Source organism: Panicum virgatum, chromosome 9K, assembly GCF_016808335.1.
Source record: "Panicum virgatum strain AP13 chromosome 9K, P.virgatum_v5, whole genome shotgun sequence".
NCBI lineage: Eukaryota > Viridiplantae > Streptophyta > Magnoliopsida > Poales > Poaceae > Panicum > Panicum virgatum.
In genome coordinates, this window is record NC_053144.1 from 20,649,167 (window position 1) to 20,668,457 (window position 19,291).

At 47.2% G+C, this 19,291-nt stretch overlaps 2 protein-coding genes across 3 annotated transcripts; one reads left to right on the top strand and one right to left on the bottom strand.

The window, feature by feature from the left end:
* Positions 1–5,660: 5,660 nt before the first annotated feature.
* LOC120647810 (putative ripening-related protein 6) lies at positions 5,661–6,185 on the bottom strand. Its single transcript, XM_039924645.1, has 2 exons — positions 6,124–6,185; positions 5,661–6,003 (listed from the first exon to the last, which is right to left on the bottom strand). Exons 1-2 carry the CDS (start codon positions 6,183–6,185, stop codon positions 5,661–5,663), a joined length of 405 nt encoding a protein of 134 aa, XP_039780579.1.
* A 1,761-nt stretch (positions 6,186–7,946) lies between these two features.
* Positions 7,947–15,468, top strand: LOC120650687 (DNA ligase 1-like). Of its 2 annotated transcripts, none has more exons than XM_039927897.1 (18): positions 7,947–9,086; positions 9,179–9,295; positions 9,541–9,642; positions 9,723–9,836; positions 10,631–10,861; positions 10,948–11,042; positions 11,591–11,678; positions 11,886–12,017; positions 12,424–12,536; positions 13,365–13,466; positions 13,709–13,770; positions 13,953–14,024; positions 14,107–14,180; positions 14,281–14,337; positions 14,454–14,531; positions 14,619–14,696; positions 14,776–14,885; positions 14,993–15,468. In XM_039927897.1, the coding sequence occupies exons 1-17, from the start codon at positions 7,962–7,964 to the stop codon at positions 14,842–14,844; spliced, it is 2,709 nt and encodes a 902-aa protein (XP_039783831.1). In that variant the 5' UTR covers positions 7,947–7,961; the 3' UTR covers positions 14,845–14,885; positions 14,993–15,468. The 2 variants fall into 2 exon arrangements, with proteins under 2 accessions (XP_039783831.1, XP_039783832.1); XM_039927898.1 differs by having other exon boundaries at positions 14,959–15,224.
* The last annotated feature ends 3,823 nt before the right edge of the window (positions 15,469–19,291 follow it).

Here is a 19,291-nt window from a genome sequence, read left to right on the forward strand (position 1 = left end):
GGTATAATATCCTGAACAGAAATTGTCTTTGGCAGTCAAAAATTGCTAAGAAAACTACTAGAACCGTCAAAAAATGGTCTTTGACGGCCGACTGCCAAACAAATGTACCAAGAATAGAATGCCAAGAAAATTTAATTAACTTGGTGGCTGACCACCGAGAATAATTTACTTGTCAGTTTGACCGCCAAGAAAAATTATGGTAACAGTTAAATCGCCAAACCACCAAGCAAATTAGATTTAGACTTCTTTACTGTCAGTAGCCACCAAGGAACTTAGTTTCCTTGACTGTTTCATTAACTTCCCTCACATGCCAAAGAATTTGTGATTCCTTGGCTACCATTACCAACCGTCACGAAGACACGTAAAAACCATAAAATTATGTTTAACTGAACTTAGCAAGTTGAAATTTAAGTATTATATCAAACGAAACTATATTTTTTTTGGCAATTTCATTTCAGTTGTCAAGAAAATTAAGGCAAATTCAGTTTATAGTAGTGTATAAATCTACACAATTTTTCTATCTTTTTAATGAAAAACGTGCTCAGACACGATCGCGAAAAATATAAATCTACACAGTTGCTTAAGAACTCTACGTAACCAATTGACTAAGTCCAAACAAACCAACGCAACTCTCTCTTGTTAACCGGATAACAATGACTAAGTATTATAGTTCAATAATCACCACCTGTCGAAGCCCTGCAAGTGGGGAAATCATACTCTTGTTATCCTGTTTTCAGACTTCAGAGGTGTCAAACGTCTGGACGTGGTAGTAGGATCATCGGTTGATCAGCCCCCGGAGGTGGATGATGTCCACGCGGAAACGTCTGGAGGCTTCCCGCTTCAGCTTCCAAGAAACGGCGGCTTGCTCAGGTATCACCGCGCGTGTGGTAACATCGAAGCTGACACGTGCCATCGCATACACAGAACTGAATTACAGTAGCTAAGCTAGCATCGCTGTTACGACGACGAACTCGTCGTCGCAGCTGGGGGCATTAACCTTATCGAGCTCAACGATCTCGAGAAAATCAATCCACTGGAGGCAGCTAAGTGGACACCCAATATAAAAAGCAACCCTGGAGCGAATGTATTGTGACGGAAGCATCAAATTAAAACTCTAAATTAAATTTAATAACCGTCATTTGAATACATCGAGTATATTAGCTTAATAGCTTAATTTGACGACTCTTTTTCAACCCACGGTCCGATCGAAACAACATCGGTAGTCCCACGTAAAAACGGGCGCAGATAGTACAAGTACGACAACTATTTGAAAATATAAAGAGGCGACAACCGATAAACAAGAGTTTTACAATTCGAGTTCAAATACACATATAGCTTACATAAATTAAACTAATTTACAAACTTTACAATAGAGTAGTCAAATTCAAATAGAAAAGAACATACAACTACACTAGAGTTCTGCCTCTGCACAACCGGTCAGACCGGTTCTCCCAACCGGTCAGACCGGCCTACATGAGCCCTCTTGCGCGACTACAAGTCAGACCGGCACAGCAGACCGGTCAAACCGGTCCAACAAAACAAACCTGGTGCACATTCAACCAGCCCATGCGCACCCCGCGACACCCTAGTCTAGCTATCCGGTCCAATGACCTCCCATCTCTCTGCGTCCCGGCAGATGAACTTGACGCAACAGGAACAGAAGTCGACGTCTAGGTGTTCTGTAAAAATTTGGTGGCAACAAACCCTGAGCAACTAATACTCAGCAAGACTTACCCGACTATTGGGTATACTTAGCCTATATATCTAGACATGCAAGACATTTGGCTGGTGGTTTATTTGTAGAAAACGCGACTAAAGTAATTCCTTATTTTTATTATTTTAGCTCTAGGTTCTATGTACAGATGAAGTATAATCTAATATTTGCATACCAACTATAGCAAACATGGTGGAGCAATAAATAATAATTCAATATATTCATCATCACATATCTAATTATCATTCCATCATAACACTACGATGTGACGCAGTGATCAAGGTGCTCATATCCGAGAGCGACTGACGGCAAATCGATTCGTTTTAATCTTGCAAGGTGGACCTAACCAACACGGCACGCATAATCAGACCACGCGCACCAACTCTTCCCCTCCCCGCCTCGAACTACAGAACCGCTCCACCATCATATGGTCAGCCGAGCTCAATGTGAGACCACCAAAAGTAATACATGCATCCCCATTTATCCGCGACCACTCAACTACCCCAGGAGGTGAGATGGAGTCCTGTACTTTCGAAGTAAGGCAGTACTAGGCTTACCGGTTTCGACTACCTCCTACTCCCGACATGCGGTTAGTACAATTCAAACATGATCAACAGGGCCAACAACAGTACGATGCTCAATCGACGCGGACGGGACTAAGACACCCAGGAACCCTGTCCTGCTGCCATACCTATATGTCCTCATCATTTCCCGTACGGTCTCAATTCTCCATTCATTCCATATCAAATTCTACAACTCATGTACTGGAATATAAATATATCCTATATCTCGCGAGTAACCGGAAATTACTCGATTTCTAAACATCATATATCTCGCGAGTGGCAAGAAATCACTCGACTTCTACTGAGAACCATTATGCATAGCATTTCTATCGTCCTATACATACTAGTGTAACTCAAGAAAACCTATGGATCATTCAATTAGGGTTCCAAACAACTCCTGAAACGTAATGTACAAGTAATAAAGATATATAGTTAGTTATAATTTAAAATAATAGGTTGTGCACCGGGGCTTGCCTTGAGTCTGCTGCTCAGCACTAGGGTCAGCTGGGCCTTGGGCCAACTCCCCCACGAATCTCCTGCTGCAGGGCTTGCCCCTGCGGCTCCTGTGGCTCCGCAATCACCTCGTATACAATCTCCTCAGCCGCGGCTGCTACACGTATGCACATGCATATGACATGAGGAATGCAGACATAATTTACAAAAATTATAAGTAACCAATACCCGAGATAGTTTTCATCTATTTGCACTAACCACCCCTTATTAACCCTTCTCAGCCATTGTCACACCGGTCAGACCGGTACACCCGACCTGTTTGATCGGTCCCATGTAACCCAACCAAGCTACCGGTCAGACCAGTCCCACCGACCGGTCAGACCGGTCCTACCCAGGCCAGAAGTTAGAATCCATGTCGCAGTGAAATCCGCCCACCAATTCTAAAACCCTTCTAGGAACTAGTTCAGGAATACATTGTAATGTATTTGATCGGAGGGAATTACTTAAAATCGCCTAGAAGGAGAGATCGAGCCATCCCAAGCTAGAGTACCTTGGATGAGTCCTTGCCCCGCGAAGAACTTGAATCCACTGCACCCTGGATAGGGAATCGTGGAGAAGAAGCTTCCTCACGCCGATTTGATCCTTCCTAGGTCTTGAAATCAAATGGAAATGAAAGATTGGGGATTTAGGGCTTGGGAAGGGGGAGAGCTCGGGAGAGGGCGAGCTGAGCTGAGTAAGGGCGAGTGAACTGGTGAGGGAGAGAGAAAGCGGTTTAAATAATGTGGGGTCCAAAACGGTTGAAACAGGCTCAACCGGTCAGACCGGTTGCCCTAACCGGTCAGACCGGTCCGGCCCAGGCTGACAAGAAATTTTGCTATCTTATGATTTGTTGTTTAAGTTCGAAACTAATGACCCTGATTAAATTTAACTAGAGTTGATTAACACCTGGGTGTTACATGTATGGGCAGCGCGTCCTGTTCCTGCTAAGCACCTCGATCGAGCTCTCAGCAATGGCGAACGCTAAGATTGCAACCATCGCAGTCCTGTTCAGGTATTGTATGATAAAAGAATTTTAAATTTGGCCCCAATAATCTAAAGACCGAATTTTAAAAGAATTGGATTCTAATTTTATACAATTTTAAATTAAAAATTTTAAGCCAAGTTGAATGGTAAAGTGACCACTAGGATCACAATCCGTTACCACCCTCTGTGCGCCGCTGCATGGCGGCACGGTACGCCGGCCCCGCTCGGTATAACGAGCGCCGCCGATGCCGCAATAGACCTCGACCTGCCGGGCGGCACGCTGGACAAGAAGCAGCCCCAGCCCCAAACTGGCAGCCACCACGGCATGCCGTCGTCATCGTCGTCGCGACGAGCGGCAGCGGCCGCCGAGATGACGGTGAACGGTTCAGGCGCGGTGAGAGCCACGGCGGCCCGGCGGCGTGTGACGGGCGCTTCCCCGACGACGGCGACCTGATCGCGGCGCTGTCGACGGGGTGGTTCGCGCGGCGGGCACCGGTGCCGCCGGGCGATCCACATCACGAGCGCGCGCACAGGCCGCTCCGTGGAGGCCCAGGTCGTGGACGAGTGCGACCCGCGGCGACGTCGTGGACTCGTCGCCGGCCGTGTGGGAGGGCGCTCGGGCTCGATACGAACGTCGGCGAGGACCGCGAGGTCCCCGTCACGTGGTTCGACGCCTGAACACGTTCACCGGCTGGAGTCGCCCGGGCGGCGAGTGACTGCAGGTTGGAAAAATGGCGTCGGCGTCGCGTCGGCGTGCCGTGTTGGTGACTGAGCTCCAGCAGTAGTTTGCTTTCATAGATCCTGTTTGTTTCATTCTAGGATCCTAGAATGTACATTTCTCAAAAAAAATCTCGCATGCATGGAGTACTAAATAAAATCTATTTGCAAAATTTTTTTAGGGATGGGTGTAACTTTTCGCGATGAATCTAATGATGGTAATTGATTGATGATTTGCTATAGCGATACTACAGTAACCATCCTCTAATCACGCAGTCAAAGTCCTCACTAGACTCATCAGGGTTCCTAGTGCAGGTGTTCTGGAGTTGATTTTAAAATCTGATTTTGTTTGACACCGTAATTAGCAGTCAAAAGTGTTCATTTCCTAGCATTCTAGGAAACCAAACTGTCCGCTTGGCGATGGACGGTCAAACTGGTTCAAATTATATGCTCTCTCCATTTGAAATTATAAAAATTTATTTAGTTTCGTTAACTGCTGCTGTATGCACGACTCTACTTCGGATGAATTACTCTTATTCCGATGGAAGCGTTTGCTTTGCGTCTGCACAACTACTGAGTACTGAGTCAACAAGTGCAGCCCAGCTCAACAAACTGCCTCGTTCTTTCAGGCGCGAGCGCTTATCAGGAGCAGAACTAGCTTTTTTTGATTCGCTACTATCGTTTTCGTTTGCATAGTACTTCATTCTTTATTTGTGGTCAGCTCACGAGATGAGAATTCTGTAAAATTTGACTGTGTGCGATCGCCTATTCATTTTATTAAAAAAAAATCGGCAGCAGAGCTACTGAATCGCCGTTTTCACTGTCAACTTCACCATGCTGGTATTGGCATCGTAACCAGATCCCAGATTCCGAATTGATCAGCACTGTCAATTTTGATCGCCATAGTTTACTGGCTACTACTTGTCCGGGGGCTGCACGTATTATTAGTCCCCGTCAACAGACCAACGTTTCCAAACTGGGTTACTGACAGCAACAGCTAGCTGACCCTTTCAGGATGAGGTCGCACCTCGCACGGACAGTGCCAGTGTGCAACTAGTTTTATTCTGCTATACTCTACCTCGTACGCCTCGAGAGTGGCGAACCCACACACATAGACCGCTCCGCCCCGATCTGCCAGGAACGCGCCGGCCGGCCGGCGCCGGCCTGTTCGATCGGTCGCCGGCGACAGATCAGGCGTCGGACCAGGTGACGGGCACGACGCCGGCGTCGGTGTCGAGCCCGAGCGCGTCCCAGACGGCCCTGGACGTGTCGACGACGTTGCTCCTGCAGCCGCGCCGGGAGTCGCACTCGTCCACGACCCTCGCCACCACGGACCGCCCGGTGCGCGCGCTCGTGATGCGGATCGGCCGGTGGCACCGCCGCCCGCCGGCGAACCACCCCGTGGACAGCGCCGCGATCAGGTCGCCGTTGCTGTGGTACCGGCCGCCGCACGCCGCCGGGCCGCCGCCCTCCTGCCCCTTCTCGAACCCGTTCACCGTCATCACCGCGCGGGTGCCGCCGCCGCGGCCGCCTCTGTGGGGCGAGCAGCGGTGGCCCGAGCCGCCGTGGCGCAGCAGCAGGCCCGAGCCGCCGGCGCCGTCGCGGCACGGGTCCTCCGGCTCGCGGTGGTGGTGGTGCCGGGCCGCGGCGCGCGGCGGCGCCAGCAGCAGCAGGACTGCGGCCAGGAACGCGAGCTTGGCGGCCCGCGCGGCCATTGCTGCGGAGTGCAGGTGTGCTCCGGCGGCTTCGCTTGCTGGATGGGATCTAGCCGTGGCTCGAGGGTTTTTAAATAGGCGCGCGTGCGGGAGGGATCGATGGTACTACGCACGCACGTGTCCACGCGTACAGCTAGCCCGTCCGCGTGTGCCGGTCGTGGCTCTTGTCGTTTGAGGACCGCGACACGATGGATCCCTTGTTTCGTTAAGTACGATACGCTACGATCCTCTTTCGGTACACTCGATGGTCGATCACCAGGACAAGGGTGCTGTCAAAACGATGATTTTGGATTTGATGGTGTTCCTAGTGTGTAACATCCGAGGGGGGCAGAACATGTGAGAAGGTCGGCCGTCGCCCGGCGGCCGTGACAGTAGAAGCAAGCAAAAGAGCATGACGCGCGCGGAAGCTATGTTCTTGCGTGTGCAGCTCCATCATTCTCGTAAGAAACCACAGGGCATGCATTCAGCATTCTGCTTTGCCTAATTTGCGATCCCGTGGCGTCAGCCGGCACGAGTGATGGGGCGAGGGTTTTTGCTGCTACTGAAAGACATACTCCCTGACTCTGTCCCCCCCACTTTTCCACCCAATTGTGAATCAGAACCGAGAGTTTTCGTGTCAACTCAAATGGATCCGTAGTTCTGCGAAGTAAGATTATTGGTACTGCATGTGCGTTCAGTGGTACTGCGACACGTAATGAGGTGAGTCTCTCCGATTCTTTGACTTCTATCCCTTCTTTGACCCTACCATCAACTCGGTCAGTAGTAACTTATGGTTTTTCATCCCTTTATTCTTGACTAAAACAATCTCCAAAGCACACCTCCAAAATTCATAAAACTCTTTACAATGATATAACTGATGTAAATAAATCATTTTCCAATATATATATATGCACCATTTACAATCTTAAAATTAAAATTCACCGAGTTAGGTTAATTTTGAAGACTATCCGATTTTTATGGCACAAAATTGTTGAAAAAATTGATAAAAAATTCCTAATATCTCTAAGATGAGATGTTTAATTTATAAAATTATTTTGCACTATATGTTACATGGAAAATTTTGAAGTTCTTTAATGAAAACAAATTTAAACTTTCTTTCAAAAAATAATTTTTAATAGAACTTCAAAATTCTTTAAGTAGCATATGATATAAAATAATTTGATGAATTAATACATATTATTTTAGAAATATTAGGTACTTTTTCTCAAATTTTGAATAGTACTTTTGTTCTATAAAAAATAAGATAGTCTTAAAAAGTAGCTTACTTTGGTGACTTCTATTTTTAAGATCGTAAATGCTGCATGTGTTTTTTTTTGCAAAATAAATTCATCTCCATTTGTATCACCATAAAAAGTTGAGAAAAGAGAGATGAAAAGCTACAAGCTACTCTTCATGGGAGTTAAAGGACACAATTATTGTTGGGCTAAAGAAGGGATATACAAATAGGGCTAAATAAGGAAGATTAAATTTTTGAGGGTCATAGAAGGAAGTGATATTATTTTTAGAGCTATAGACAGAATTTGCCAAAAACCAATCACGTCGGCAATGGACACAATTTTTCAAATCAAATCTATAACACTTCTATATATTTTGTTCCGTTCTCCTTCCAGCACGGGTAGAAGAGCGCAAAATCTGGGGCTCCCGCCATCCCGCGGTCCGTCCGACCAATTCGCCTCCCGCGCGAAGCCCTCCCTCCGGCGGCCCGCCCGCCTCCAACCCAGCCCGTCCGCCCGCCCGCCTGGCTAAAACCCCCCTCCTCCCCTGTTCGCTGTCCTCATGTTCCTCCGACTCCGAGCCACCTCCACCTCCACCACCTCCCCGCTCCTCCTCCGATGCCGCCCGCCCCCCTCGCCTAAAACCCTAGCCCTCGCCCCGCCTACGCATCTCCTCCCCTTCTTCCTCCGCCCCCGCCTCTTCGCCGCCGCCTCCTCCTCCTCCGCGTCCGCCGCCTCTCCCCGCCACAGCGCGGCCGCGGCCGCCGCCGCGGCCAAATCCGCGGAGAAGAAGCCGCCGGCCGCGACGGCGAAGCGGGCCGGCGCGGTGCCTGCACCAGCTGCGGCGGCGGCGTCGGGAATGTCGGCCCCCGGGGGCGGCGCCGGGGGGAAGCGCACGGTGGCGGACGTGCTGATGGGGAACGCGCGGGCCGCCGCCGGCAAGGCGAAGAAGGCGGCGCCGTCCCCGAGGAAGTCCCCGGCGCAGCCCGGCGGCGCGGGGGCCGAGCCGGAGGCCGCGGCGGTGGCGGAGAAGCCACCGCACTCGCCGGCGAGGTCAAAGCGGGCGTCGTCCCCTGCGAAGTCCCCCCAATCGCTGGCTGATGGGGCGGCTGGCGAGAAGAAGAGGTCGACGTCGCCGGCGAAGTCCAAGGGTCCAGCCGCGGCCTCGCAATTGGATGGAGCGAAGGAGGATTCCCCGTCGCCGAAGAGGTCCAAAACCCTAGCGGCCAAATCGGACACTGCGTCGCCAACCAAGGCTAAAGGCCAAGTTGCTTCCCAAGCGGAGGAGAAGAAGCAGCCATCCAATTTAGCCAAAACCAAAGATTCCCCAAAGTCCGAAGAGAAGAATACCACCCTAGAGCTGAAGAAGAAAGGCAGTGAGTTTGACCCGATGGCTGCTGCCTATTGGAAGCCCGGTGAGCCTGTGCCGTTCCTGTTTCTGGCTCGGGCGCTTGATCTCATCTCCAATGAGAGTGGCCGGATTGTCATTACTGAAATCCTATCAAATGTGTTCCGGACGGTGATGGCAACGACACCGGATGACCTCCTTGCAACTGTATACCTCTCAGCCAATCGGATTGCACCACCTCATGAGGGGATTGAGCTTGGAATTGGGGATGCATCAGTCATCCGTGCACTTGCAGAAGCATATGGACGCAAGGAGGAGCATGTTAAGAAGGATCTTAAGGTAACAAAGTTGGGTGCATATATGATCATCAGTTCAACTTCTATGGAATTGGAGGCATAAATTATATTTGTTGTTTCTCTTGGCGATTGTAGGAATTGGGTGATTTGGGGCTTGTGGCGAAAGCAAGCAGGTCATCGCAGAAGATGATGTTTAAGCCAAAACCACTGACAATATCTCGGGTGCTCAGCACTTTTCGGACAATTGCAAAGGTTATATATGGTTTCTCCCATTTCTCATGCTGAATACTCCAACCAAACCAGCAGGATTTTTCAACATGAAATCGAACTGCTTTTATTTGGACAATGGGTGATATGAAGACATGCACTAGCAGAAGTAAAATCACAATACCGTAATGAGCCTGGTATTAGAGTGCCAGAGTGGATAATTTGGTTCCATAATACATTAGCATGCTATTTCACTTAAGAAATCATTTAACAAGTATTCGTTTATCCAGGAGTCAGGCAAAGACAGTCAAGATAAAAAAAGAAACCATATGAAGGGACTTCTTGTTGCTGCTACTGACTGTGAACCTCAATACATCACACGTCTTCTTCAGGTAAATCGTGGAATGGTCACTCAGTGTACTTCGCATGGTGTGTATTCAACGTCTTCCTGAAATTGTTACTTCTGTTGCAGTCAAAGATGAGGATCGGGCTGGCAGAGAAAACTGTCCAAATGGCTCTTGGGCAAGCTGCCGTATATTCTGACAAAAAATCTTCGCCGCCAAAAGTTCAGTCGCCTTTTGAAGAGGTGACTACTGTTTCAGGCTTTTATTCGCATAAGTCCTATAGTTGATTTGATAGGATCAGTGTGGAATCATGTCAATGCCTGCATATGAGCTCTATGTTTGTTTTTTAATCTATTAATCAACTCTACAGCTGTGGTAGCATGCAACTATGCAATATTGGGAAAGTCACATGAAATGAAAAATGCAAAACCATGTTCCTTCCAACGAATAAATGTACAAAGTATAGGTTCACAATTTGGGGAGGGGTTTAACTCACAAGGTTCTACTTATGTTTCTTCAACATCCTTAATTCTTGCCCTGTTATAAATCATTTTTAGCAAATTTTGAGCATGTAAATGCTTGTGGGTAGCTATTTAGAAAAACAAAAAATTGGGGATTGGTTTAACTCACAAGGTTCTACTTATGTTTCTTCAACATCCTTAATATTTGCCCTGTTATAAATCATTTTTTAGCAAATTTGAGCATGTAAATGCTTGGGGCTGGCTATTTAGAAAAACCAATGTAGTAACATACTGTTGCCACCTTGTTTCCTTGAAAATGGACACAAACAAAATTTTTGTGACTAACATGTTTTTTTTTAAAAAAAACCTCCTATAGGGGCATCAGGTAGTTCAATCTCGTGCATAATACTAAACCTATAACTCAACTTATCCAAGTTTCTGTTGCTTATGTGTTGAGCATTGTTGATTTGATGTTGACAAGTCAACCCTCTGTTTACTCCTAACATTGTACAAAAGGATTTGCACGAATGCCAATTGTGAATGGTCACTTAATGTTTCTTATTGTATTCTTGAAGGCTGCAAAAATAATTAAACAAGTATATTCAGTTCTTCCAATCTACGATAAAATTGTCCCAGCATTACTTGAAGTTGGAGTTTGGAAGCTTCCAGAGACATGCAAATTTTCCATAGGTGTCCCTGTTGGCCCTATGTTAGCAAAAGCAACGAAATCTGTCTCGGAGATCATTGACAAGTTTCAGGGTCTTGAGTATACTTGTGAGTACAAGTATGATGGTGAAAGGGCTCAGGTATTATCAAGCCTCATGACTGTTTAGCCCTTCTTATATTTTGACCCGTGTTAATCTCAATTGACACGTCGTAATCTGGAATCTAGATACATTGCATGGAGGATGGTTCAGTAGAGATTTATAGTCGGAATGCTGAAAGAAACACCGGAAAGTATCCAGATGTTGTTGATGCGGTTTCTAGGTATATACCATTTCATATATTTTCGCCTACCGTTGTAATTCTGTAGTTTCCAACTGAAGAAGCACGAAAAAAAAATGCAATTGTAGTTATAGCCTTAGAGAATCCCCATGCTTGATATTTGCAACATGCAGATCCAATGGTCATGTTATAAAATTTTCATCCGATTGCATATAGTTGAACGGTTTCCTAACTTCACAAATAGAATAATGATAACCTTTTGGGGTATTGATTGGGATTCTTTTCATCATCTTTTGAATGAAAGACCACCTTAGGTAGGCTCTGTCAACCTTTGTTCTTTTCTGCTCTATAGCCAATGGCATTTTTGTACATGGCAGTGCCAGTCAGTCATGAATTCCTATATATGTTGGAGATATTGAGTTAATTTTGCATGTGTTCATTAAATCTGAAGCAATGTCCTTTTGTGTTTGTCATATGTACGCCCACTCATACAAGCTTTTTTATACTGGCTTAAGAACTATCTAGCCAAATTTATGTTTTTCTCCTGCACTTTGAGTTCCTTTCCATCTTATCGTAGCATCTCAACGCAGATTCCGGAAGCCTACAGTCAAATCATTTGTCTTGGACTGTGAAATTGTTGCCTATGATCGTGAAAAACAGAAAATTTTGCCTTTCCAGGTTTGTATTTCATTATCTCTTAATTTCCAGTTGGGTTACTTAAGAATGTGAACATCATATATATATTTGAGCATGCAACAGTGGATGCTGTAAACCAGAGGTGTTCTATGTTGTAAACTAACCACTTCAGTATGGCAACCTTGTTCTGTATACATTTGCAATTGCTATTGTGACTTGTAAGGGTTAGTGACTGTTTCTCCTCTGCAGATACTTAGCACAAGGGCCCGCAAGGGTGTTACCATAAATGACATCAAAGTTTCAGTCTGTACTTTTGGCTTTGATATTCTTTACATAAATGGACAACCTCTTCTCCAGGAACAACTTAAAATTCGTCGAGAGGTACTGTACTATGCCCTGTAGACTCTTAATGTACGATATCATTTTGTTCTGCTACTGAATTACCTTGTTTGTGCTATCCCGTGGTTGCGATCAGTTTTCAGTCATTTATGGTTCATTTGAAAATTTTGAGCTAGCTTAGCAGAGCCTATTAACTATCACCCCCTTTGTTTTTAAATATATGAAGTCAAGGACAAGTTAGCTTGCCCTTAATGTCGTATACTTAAAGATGGAGGGAGCATTATTTTTATCCAGAATATGTGGCACATATGTATCTTCGGAAAACCAAAGGAGTATTCTACTCTGAAGCTATTAAATATAAAATGTCTCGTGGTATTGAATCACACAGCACACACGTGTATTCTTTCTTCAGAGGTCTAATTATTCCTTTGCATTGAATATCTGGCAGCATCTTTACAACTCTTTTGAGGAAGTACCAGGTGTTTTTCAATTGGCAACTGCAATTACATCAAATGACCTGGAGGAGATACAGAAATTTCTTGACACAGCTGTCAACTCCAGGTAACTGAAATGTGTATACATGACCAGCTTATTATATATCTTCTAGTTCTACTAATTCAATGGTTTCAAGGTTATATAGGAGCAAGTTACGGCGCAAGATAAATAAAACAAAGCACATGATATTTTGTCATATAGGAGCAAGTTAGTAAGATGGAAACATGGAAGTTACAGTAAATTTTAAAGAATAGCAGATTTATAAGGGTATCCCGTCAAAGTCAATCTTTTGGACTTGAAGTAAGAATCCTATAAGTCATTCTTTCTAGCCCTCAAACATTTTCTTTGGGATTGATGAAACACAAAGGTGGTTGCAGATTTGCTTCAAGGGATAACCATTTTTATCCATCTTTTCCCCAAACGCTTCATAGGCAGTAATTTGCGTGTTCTCCCATTTTCGTTTAACATGTTCAATGTGGCCTCTGGCTAATTCTAGGCAATATCAAACAACAATACTTACTGTCCTTACATTTTGTTATAGCATAGAATATGCTATACGGGCTGTTAGCTTTGCCTGGACTTTTTCCTTGAGTATCACATGGAGAATTCTATTGTTGTAAGAGGAAAGCTTACCGATCTGTATCCACCTTGGGACTGAAAATAAAACGTGAAGAAATTTTTCTGTGCAGGAGCTACATGAACTATCAGTATAGTGATGTTAGGCAACACATTCTTTTAAACTATCATCTCATTCTTTAATCATAATTTATTGATATATATATTCTGATTGATGGATTATGTCGTGGAGATATCCCCCGTCCCCTCCTCTACCTCCTTCCATCTCTTTTTTTCTTCCAAGATCTTTTCCTTGCACTAAGTTTTCAGTTACTGAAGTTGTGAAGGGTTGATTATCAAGACATTGGATAAAGACGCAACATATGAGCCAGCGAAGCGATCAAACAATTGGTTGAAACTGAAGAAGGACTACATGGATAGGTTAGTGCATCACAAGTTGTGCCGATTCATCTCTTTCTTCCATTTCATAGCATGCAAATCTTGAAAATCATAGTGGGCAGGATACGTATAATATATTTATTTCTTATGCATCATTTATATCAAGCTGTCTGGACTTTTTGTTAATATCTGGGATCATGTGAACTATACTTCAGTAGAAATCTATATAAAGAACCATTATTAATTGTGCGTTAAAAGTGGTGTATTCCTTTTCTTTTGGGCAGCATTGGAGACTCTTTGGACTTAGTACCGATTGCTGCCTTTTATGGGAGAGGAAAACGAACAGGTACATGGTTCTTTTCCATCTTGCACACTGAAAGTGAACTAAATTTGAACATTTCTATTTGTATTTCTTCCTACAACTGTTCCTGTCTGTTCATTTAGCAATTTTACAAAGCTCGATTGCTTTAATTTTTCCTCTACTAATGCATGTTTCTTCTGTCCTTGACTCCTTGTTATGTATATTAGGTGTCTTTGGATCATTCCTCCTGGCATGCTATGATGAGCAGAACGAAGAGTACCAAACAATATGCAACATAGGTAGATTTTTTTTTTAAAAAAAATGAAAAACTCAAGCTGCTACTTTGAGTTCTCTTCATTCTTTAAATCTTGATGCATTTAGGTACTGGATTTTCTGAGCAACAGCTTGAAGAACGTTCTTCGAGCCTTCGAACTAAAGTGATAGAAAAACCAAAGGTGATGAATTCCTTCGCCCCTTCTGTTGAATGACAATTTCTTATTGATAATTTGTTATTGTGTTCTGTTGTCCTCCGTAGTAATGCTTTCATTTGTACAGGCATACTACAGATTTGCTGACACAATGGACCCTGATGTGTGGTTTGAACCGTCAGAGGTAATATGCACATTAAACCTCAATAATTTATTTTCATTCCACCTTATTCATGGTTTCTTTGGAGACTGTTTATGCTGTCCTATAATGGTTGCTGTTATATGCTGTCTTTTTCTCAGGTGTGGGAGGTGAAAGCTGCAGATCTGAGCATAAGTCCTGTGCATCGTGCTGCTAATGGTATAGTCGATCCAAATAAGGTTGGTATTATTTGGCATTGTTATTCCTCCCTTTCTAGATTGTGCTATGCATATATGATGAGAAGACTAAAGCTCAAAATGAACTAGGGTATCTCCCTGAGATTTCCTCGTCTGTTGCGATTACGGGACGATAAAAGCCCAGAACAGGCGACCACTTCTGAGCAAGTAAGTTTTCTGCTGCATGCTATTTTTCAATGGGTTGATGTTTTGTAATGTCTCAATACTGACTGTCCAAATTTTGTAGGTTGCTGACATGTACCGTGCTCAAAAAATCAACCACGGTTATAACCAGGAGGATGAGGATGATGACTGATGCGAACCCAATTCTTTGCATTGAATGCATGACTCATTGAGGTAAAACACTAGTCCCGGTGTACTGTTGCAGGTTTTCCAGCTTAATCTCAACCATAATCTGTTCCATTAACAGGTTCGTAATTCCTACCTTTGTGATCATAAAACAGGTATTGACCAGAGGATGCGTTCCTAGTGGTATGCTTCGTCCTGATTCGAACAGTCTTAGGATATATTCAGATTTGTGCATTCCTTGTGATGGTGTATCCTGCTTCATCTTTTTTTTTTCGTTTTCTAACGTTCACCACAAGGATTCTGTGAGTTGTGCATTCGCCATATGAGGTTGGAGCCCTATCAAACTAACCCATTAAGTACGTTAGGACATACATTATAACCGACTCCCATAGCAATTTTTGCCTTGCGAAGAAAGTGGAGCTTTTATAGCAACCAAAGCACAGGCAATTGAAGTGCTATCATGCCGATCCTGACCTTTGGCACATGGACGCCTCTGAATCTCGTTGAGGCAGAAGGGCTGGCAAGGTGTGCGCCTTAGTGATGCCTGTTAGGTGAGGTTGTCTTGGACGAAAAGGTGGTGCAGGAGCTTTTTAGTTGAATTCGCTTTATAATGAAAGTGGGAATTTCTTCAGGAATCTGATCTTCTGTCTCGTGTTGGTTACCGAAAACCAATAGCATTCTGCTTTAAAAAAATACCCACTTGAATTAGCTGACGATAATACGCAGCAAAACCAGCCGCATTAGTTTCCTTTTTCTTTTCGAAACGATCACCTGCATTAGGTTGTATATGCATGAAAACCGCAGTAGAGCCCAATCACAGATTCGATCGGTTTTCCGGCAATGTGTGTATTTTGGGCCTAAGTGAAGCGTGGTTCCTCATAAAAAAAAAAAACTGAAGCGCGGTATGGAGGAGCACCACAGGCCCACTGCACGTCGGCAATTCAAGGAAGAATGTAAGAATCAGGATATCTGACAGAGAAATTCAAAGAGACTGAAAAGCACACAAGTCACAAGAAGTTGCTGCCTGCACCACTGTGCCACTGTGGTGTTGGATTGATAGAGAGTCTAGAGGGCTAAGGTTCTTGTTCTGATAGCCTTTTATGCTTCAAGGTTCAATACAAAGCTTTAACTAAAAATCTAGCTAAGTGCCGTTTCTTATGTGCTGTGCTGTTTACAAAGTAGGCTTAAAGCCGCCAAATGTAGTATCAGGTGTTATGGAAAGGAAATTAAACGGTTGCCGTCGGATGCATGATGGTGGGTTCTTGAAAGGGGGTTCCTGCGCACAACTGAAGTCGGCAATAAGCTTAAAAGGCACCATCAGACTGAGTCTATTACTCGCAATGACTGCTTAATCTGTTCCAAAACAGAAACCCATCAGAGAAAAAGCAATCGTTCTCACAGAATTGTAGGGGCTTTGCAACGAGTTGGAGAAGCTCCCCTGCCAGCCGCGGCCGCAATCACAAGGAAACCAACCAACTAGAAATCACAATCTGACAAATACAGCAACATAGAATGCAGTAAACAATATTTTCCGACCAGCATTGCCGGGCGACGATTCATCATGTGAAAACAGAGAATCCGAATGAGGCAATTACATCTACCAAAATCGCCTAACCACTGCCATTTGTCCAAAAAGCTACTAGTGTACTCCATTGCAGACGTACAAATTCCGACAGAAGCCTAAAAACCGATCAGAAAGAGGCAATTTCTGCACAAAAGTCACCACTGCTTAATCCGTTCCAAGAAAGCACATGAACCCATCAAAGAAGACGAAATCGCTCTCGCATCCCAGAATCGGAGGGGCTCTCCTCTCACAGAATCAGTAGAAACACCACCTGCCAACGTTGCCGCACTCCTTGCACACGACCCTGCGGACGTGGATGCAGGTATCGCACACGCAGACATGCCCCCGCGGCTGAGACAGCCACGGCGCCCGGCGGTAGAGGCAAGCCGGGCACCAGCCGTCGTCGCGGACGGGTGCGGCCGGGCGCGGCCTGGCGTCGCGATCCCACGGGCTCGTCGCCGCCGGGGAGCACCGCACGTGCCCGCTGTCGCTGCTGGAGGCCGCCGTGCCGCCCGAGCCGGGCGGCGTGCCCCCCGAGCGCCGCGCCGCGCCGTCCGCCCGTCCCGTGGCGAGCGCGGGCTGGTCCTGGAGCCGCTGCACGCTGGCGCCGACGGTTGGAGGGGCTCGCCGCCGCTGCTGTTGAGGACGAAGCCCGCCCGCGGAGAGGCGCACTCCGGGCACGCCCAGCCGCGGAAGAAGCGGCAGACGTCGCACCGGCAGACGTGCCGCCACGGGGCATCCACCGCCCGCCCCGGTAAGGAACGGCAAGCCGAGCACCTTTGGGCGCCGCCCCCCAGAGGCAGCGGAACCAGGTTATGGGCGGCCGCGGCCGTGGCACAGGCGCAGAACACGCAGATGGCGTTGTCGAAGAAGAAGGAGCCGTGGCACACCGAGCACACCATGGGCGGAGGCGGCCCGGTTGCCGAGCCCTGCCCCTGCGCCTGCCCCTGGAGGTCGTGACGGACTGACGGGGAGAGCTCCATCCGAGCAGTACGCCGGGCTGCTGTCTCGCCGGGCGGCGGGGCAGCTGGTTGGTCGCCGGCGCGGAAGGCGGCGCGTCCTGGCGGGGGTTGCCTGCAGCAAACCAAGAAACGAACCAGATCGAGCTCGGAACTGCGCGAGAAGAGGGGAGCAAGAACAGGGAGCGCGTCGATTTCCTTGGGCACCCACCTCGGATTCGCAGGGCCCTGAACGCCCGTGAAGCGGGTGCCGCTGTCCTCGCGGGCGTGCACCGCCGTCGCACTCGCCATCGCCCGACCCCCCGTCCTCGGCCACCCCCACGCCCTCTGGGCGCTTCCGGGAGGGGAATCGTGGCTCTCGTACTTCATGATACCCTTGCCCTTGCGATCGTCCATCCCGGCTCCGGGAACGCCTCTTGCCGGCGGGGCGCGGGCAAAAGAACCGGTCGAACACCTTCTTTGCTTCTCGCCGAGGCGGTGCTCAAGGAAGCAATGGCACGCGTGGAAGAAAGCGCGAGGGCGAGAAGGAATTTCATGGGGTGGAGGAGGCGCTGCGGCGAGGAAGACAAATGCCGGCGTTGGGCTTACCGTTGCGGCGTGGCGGTTGTCGCTGCGCCTGTGCTTCCAGAAGCGAAACCGGATTTGGGACCTCGGCCACCACTGATGATGGGCCAAGGCACAAGGGAGCCCGTTTAGGAAATCCGGGGCGATTCAACAGGCTACAGGTTCACCAGCTACTTTCCCTCATTGCGGATGAGGCAGTTCAGTGGGTGCTTACTCTCTTGTCGAACCCCTTGCTGTAGCTCTAGGTCGTCATTTTGGTCGCACGATCTCTGTTAAGTGTTAACCTGTAATGTAACTTTTGATCTTTCTTTGTGTTTGGGTATCTGGCTCTTGATACCCAAGGCTAATATGTAACCTGCACTCTTTAATTTGCTCTCTCTCCTTTTAATGGAACACGCGCTCAGGCGCGTTCTAAAAAAAATGCTTCAGCTGCCAGTACGTTTACACTATTGTTAAAAATTGACAACAAAATTGCAATTGCAATTGGCACTGTCCCCGAAGTTTAAGTGGCAGCTGCTAACGGATGTGATATAGCTGCTTGCATTGGATGTTCATACTCCATTGAAGAACAAGGATATCTGACAAAGAAATTCAGAGAAGAAACTGAAGAACTCACAAGAAGTTGCTACCTGGACCGATGTGGTGTTGGATTGATAGATATGCTTCATGTGCGGGCAACTAATTTACTCTGTTTTTAGTCTACTGAGCTGGGGGATTTTTGTTGGGAATCGATAGCAGAGCACATCCCATTGGTAGCCTTTTATACTTCAAGGCTTTGTACAGAGTTTTATCTCAAAGGAAAAAGTCTATTTTTGACCATCCAACTATTGCCTGAGTTTAATTTTGGCCATTGAACTCCAAAACCGGGTATCTTCGACCATTCAACTATCAAAACCGTTCACTTTTGGCCATCCGGTGGTTTGCAGGGCGGTTTTGCTGACGTGGACGCCACGTGGAGGTGGGGCCCACTTGTCAGTGCTACCCCCACTCTCTCTCTCTTTTCTCTGTCTCCCTCTTTCTCTCCTCTCTCATCTCTCTCCTCCCTTCTGACGGCCGGCGGCGGGCGGAGCAGGGACCTGCGGGAGGGCGGCCGGTGAGCCGGCGTCAAGGCCGTTGTGGTGCCGCGCGGCAGCCTGACGCCGGGCAACCGGCGCGAGCGGCGGCGCCAGGAAGCCGCGGCCGCGTACGGTGAGGCATGAGGGCGAGGGAGCAGCAGACAGTGGCTGGGCCACGGCGAGCCGTGCAGGGGCAGCGCGGAGCTGGACGGCGGCGAGCCGTAGCAGGGGTGGTGGGAGCTGGGCGGCGGGCTTGAGCAGCAGCCGGCGCAGGGGCCGCGCGAATCGGGCAGCGGGGACTGCGTGGAGCCG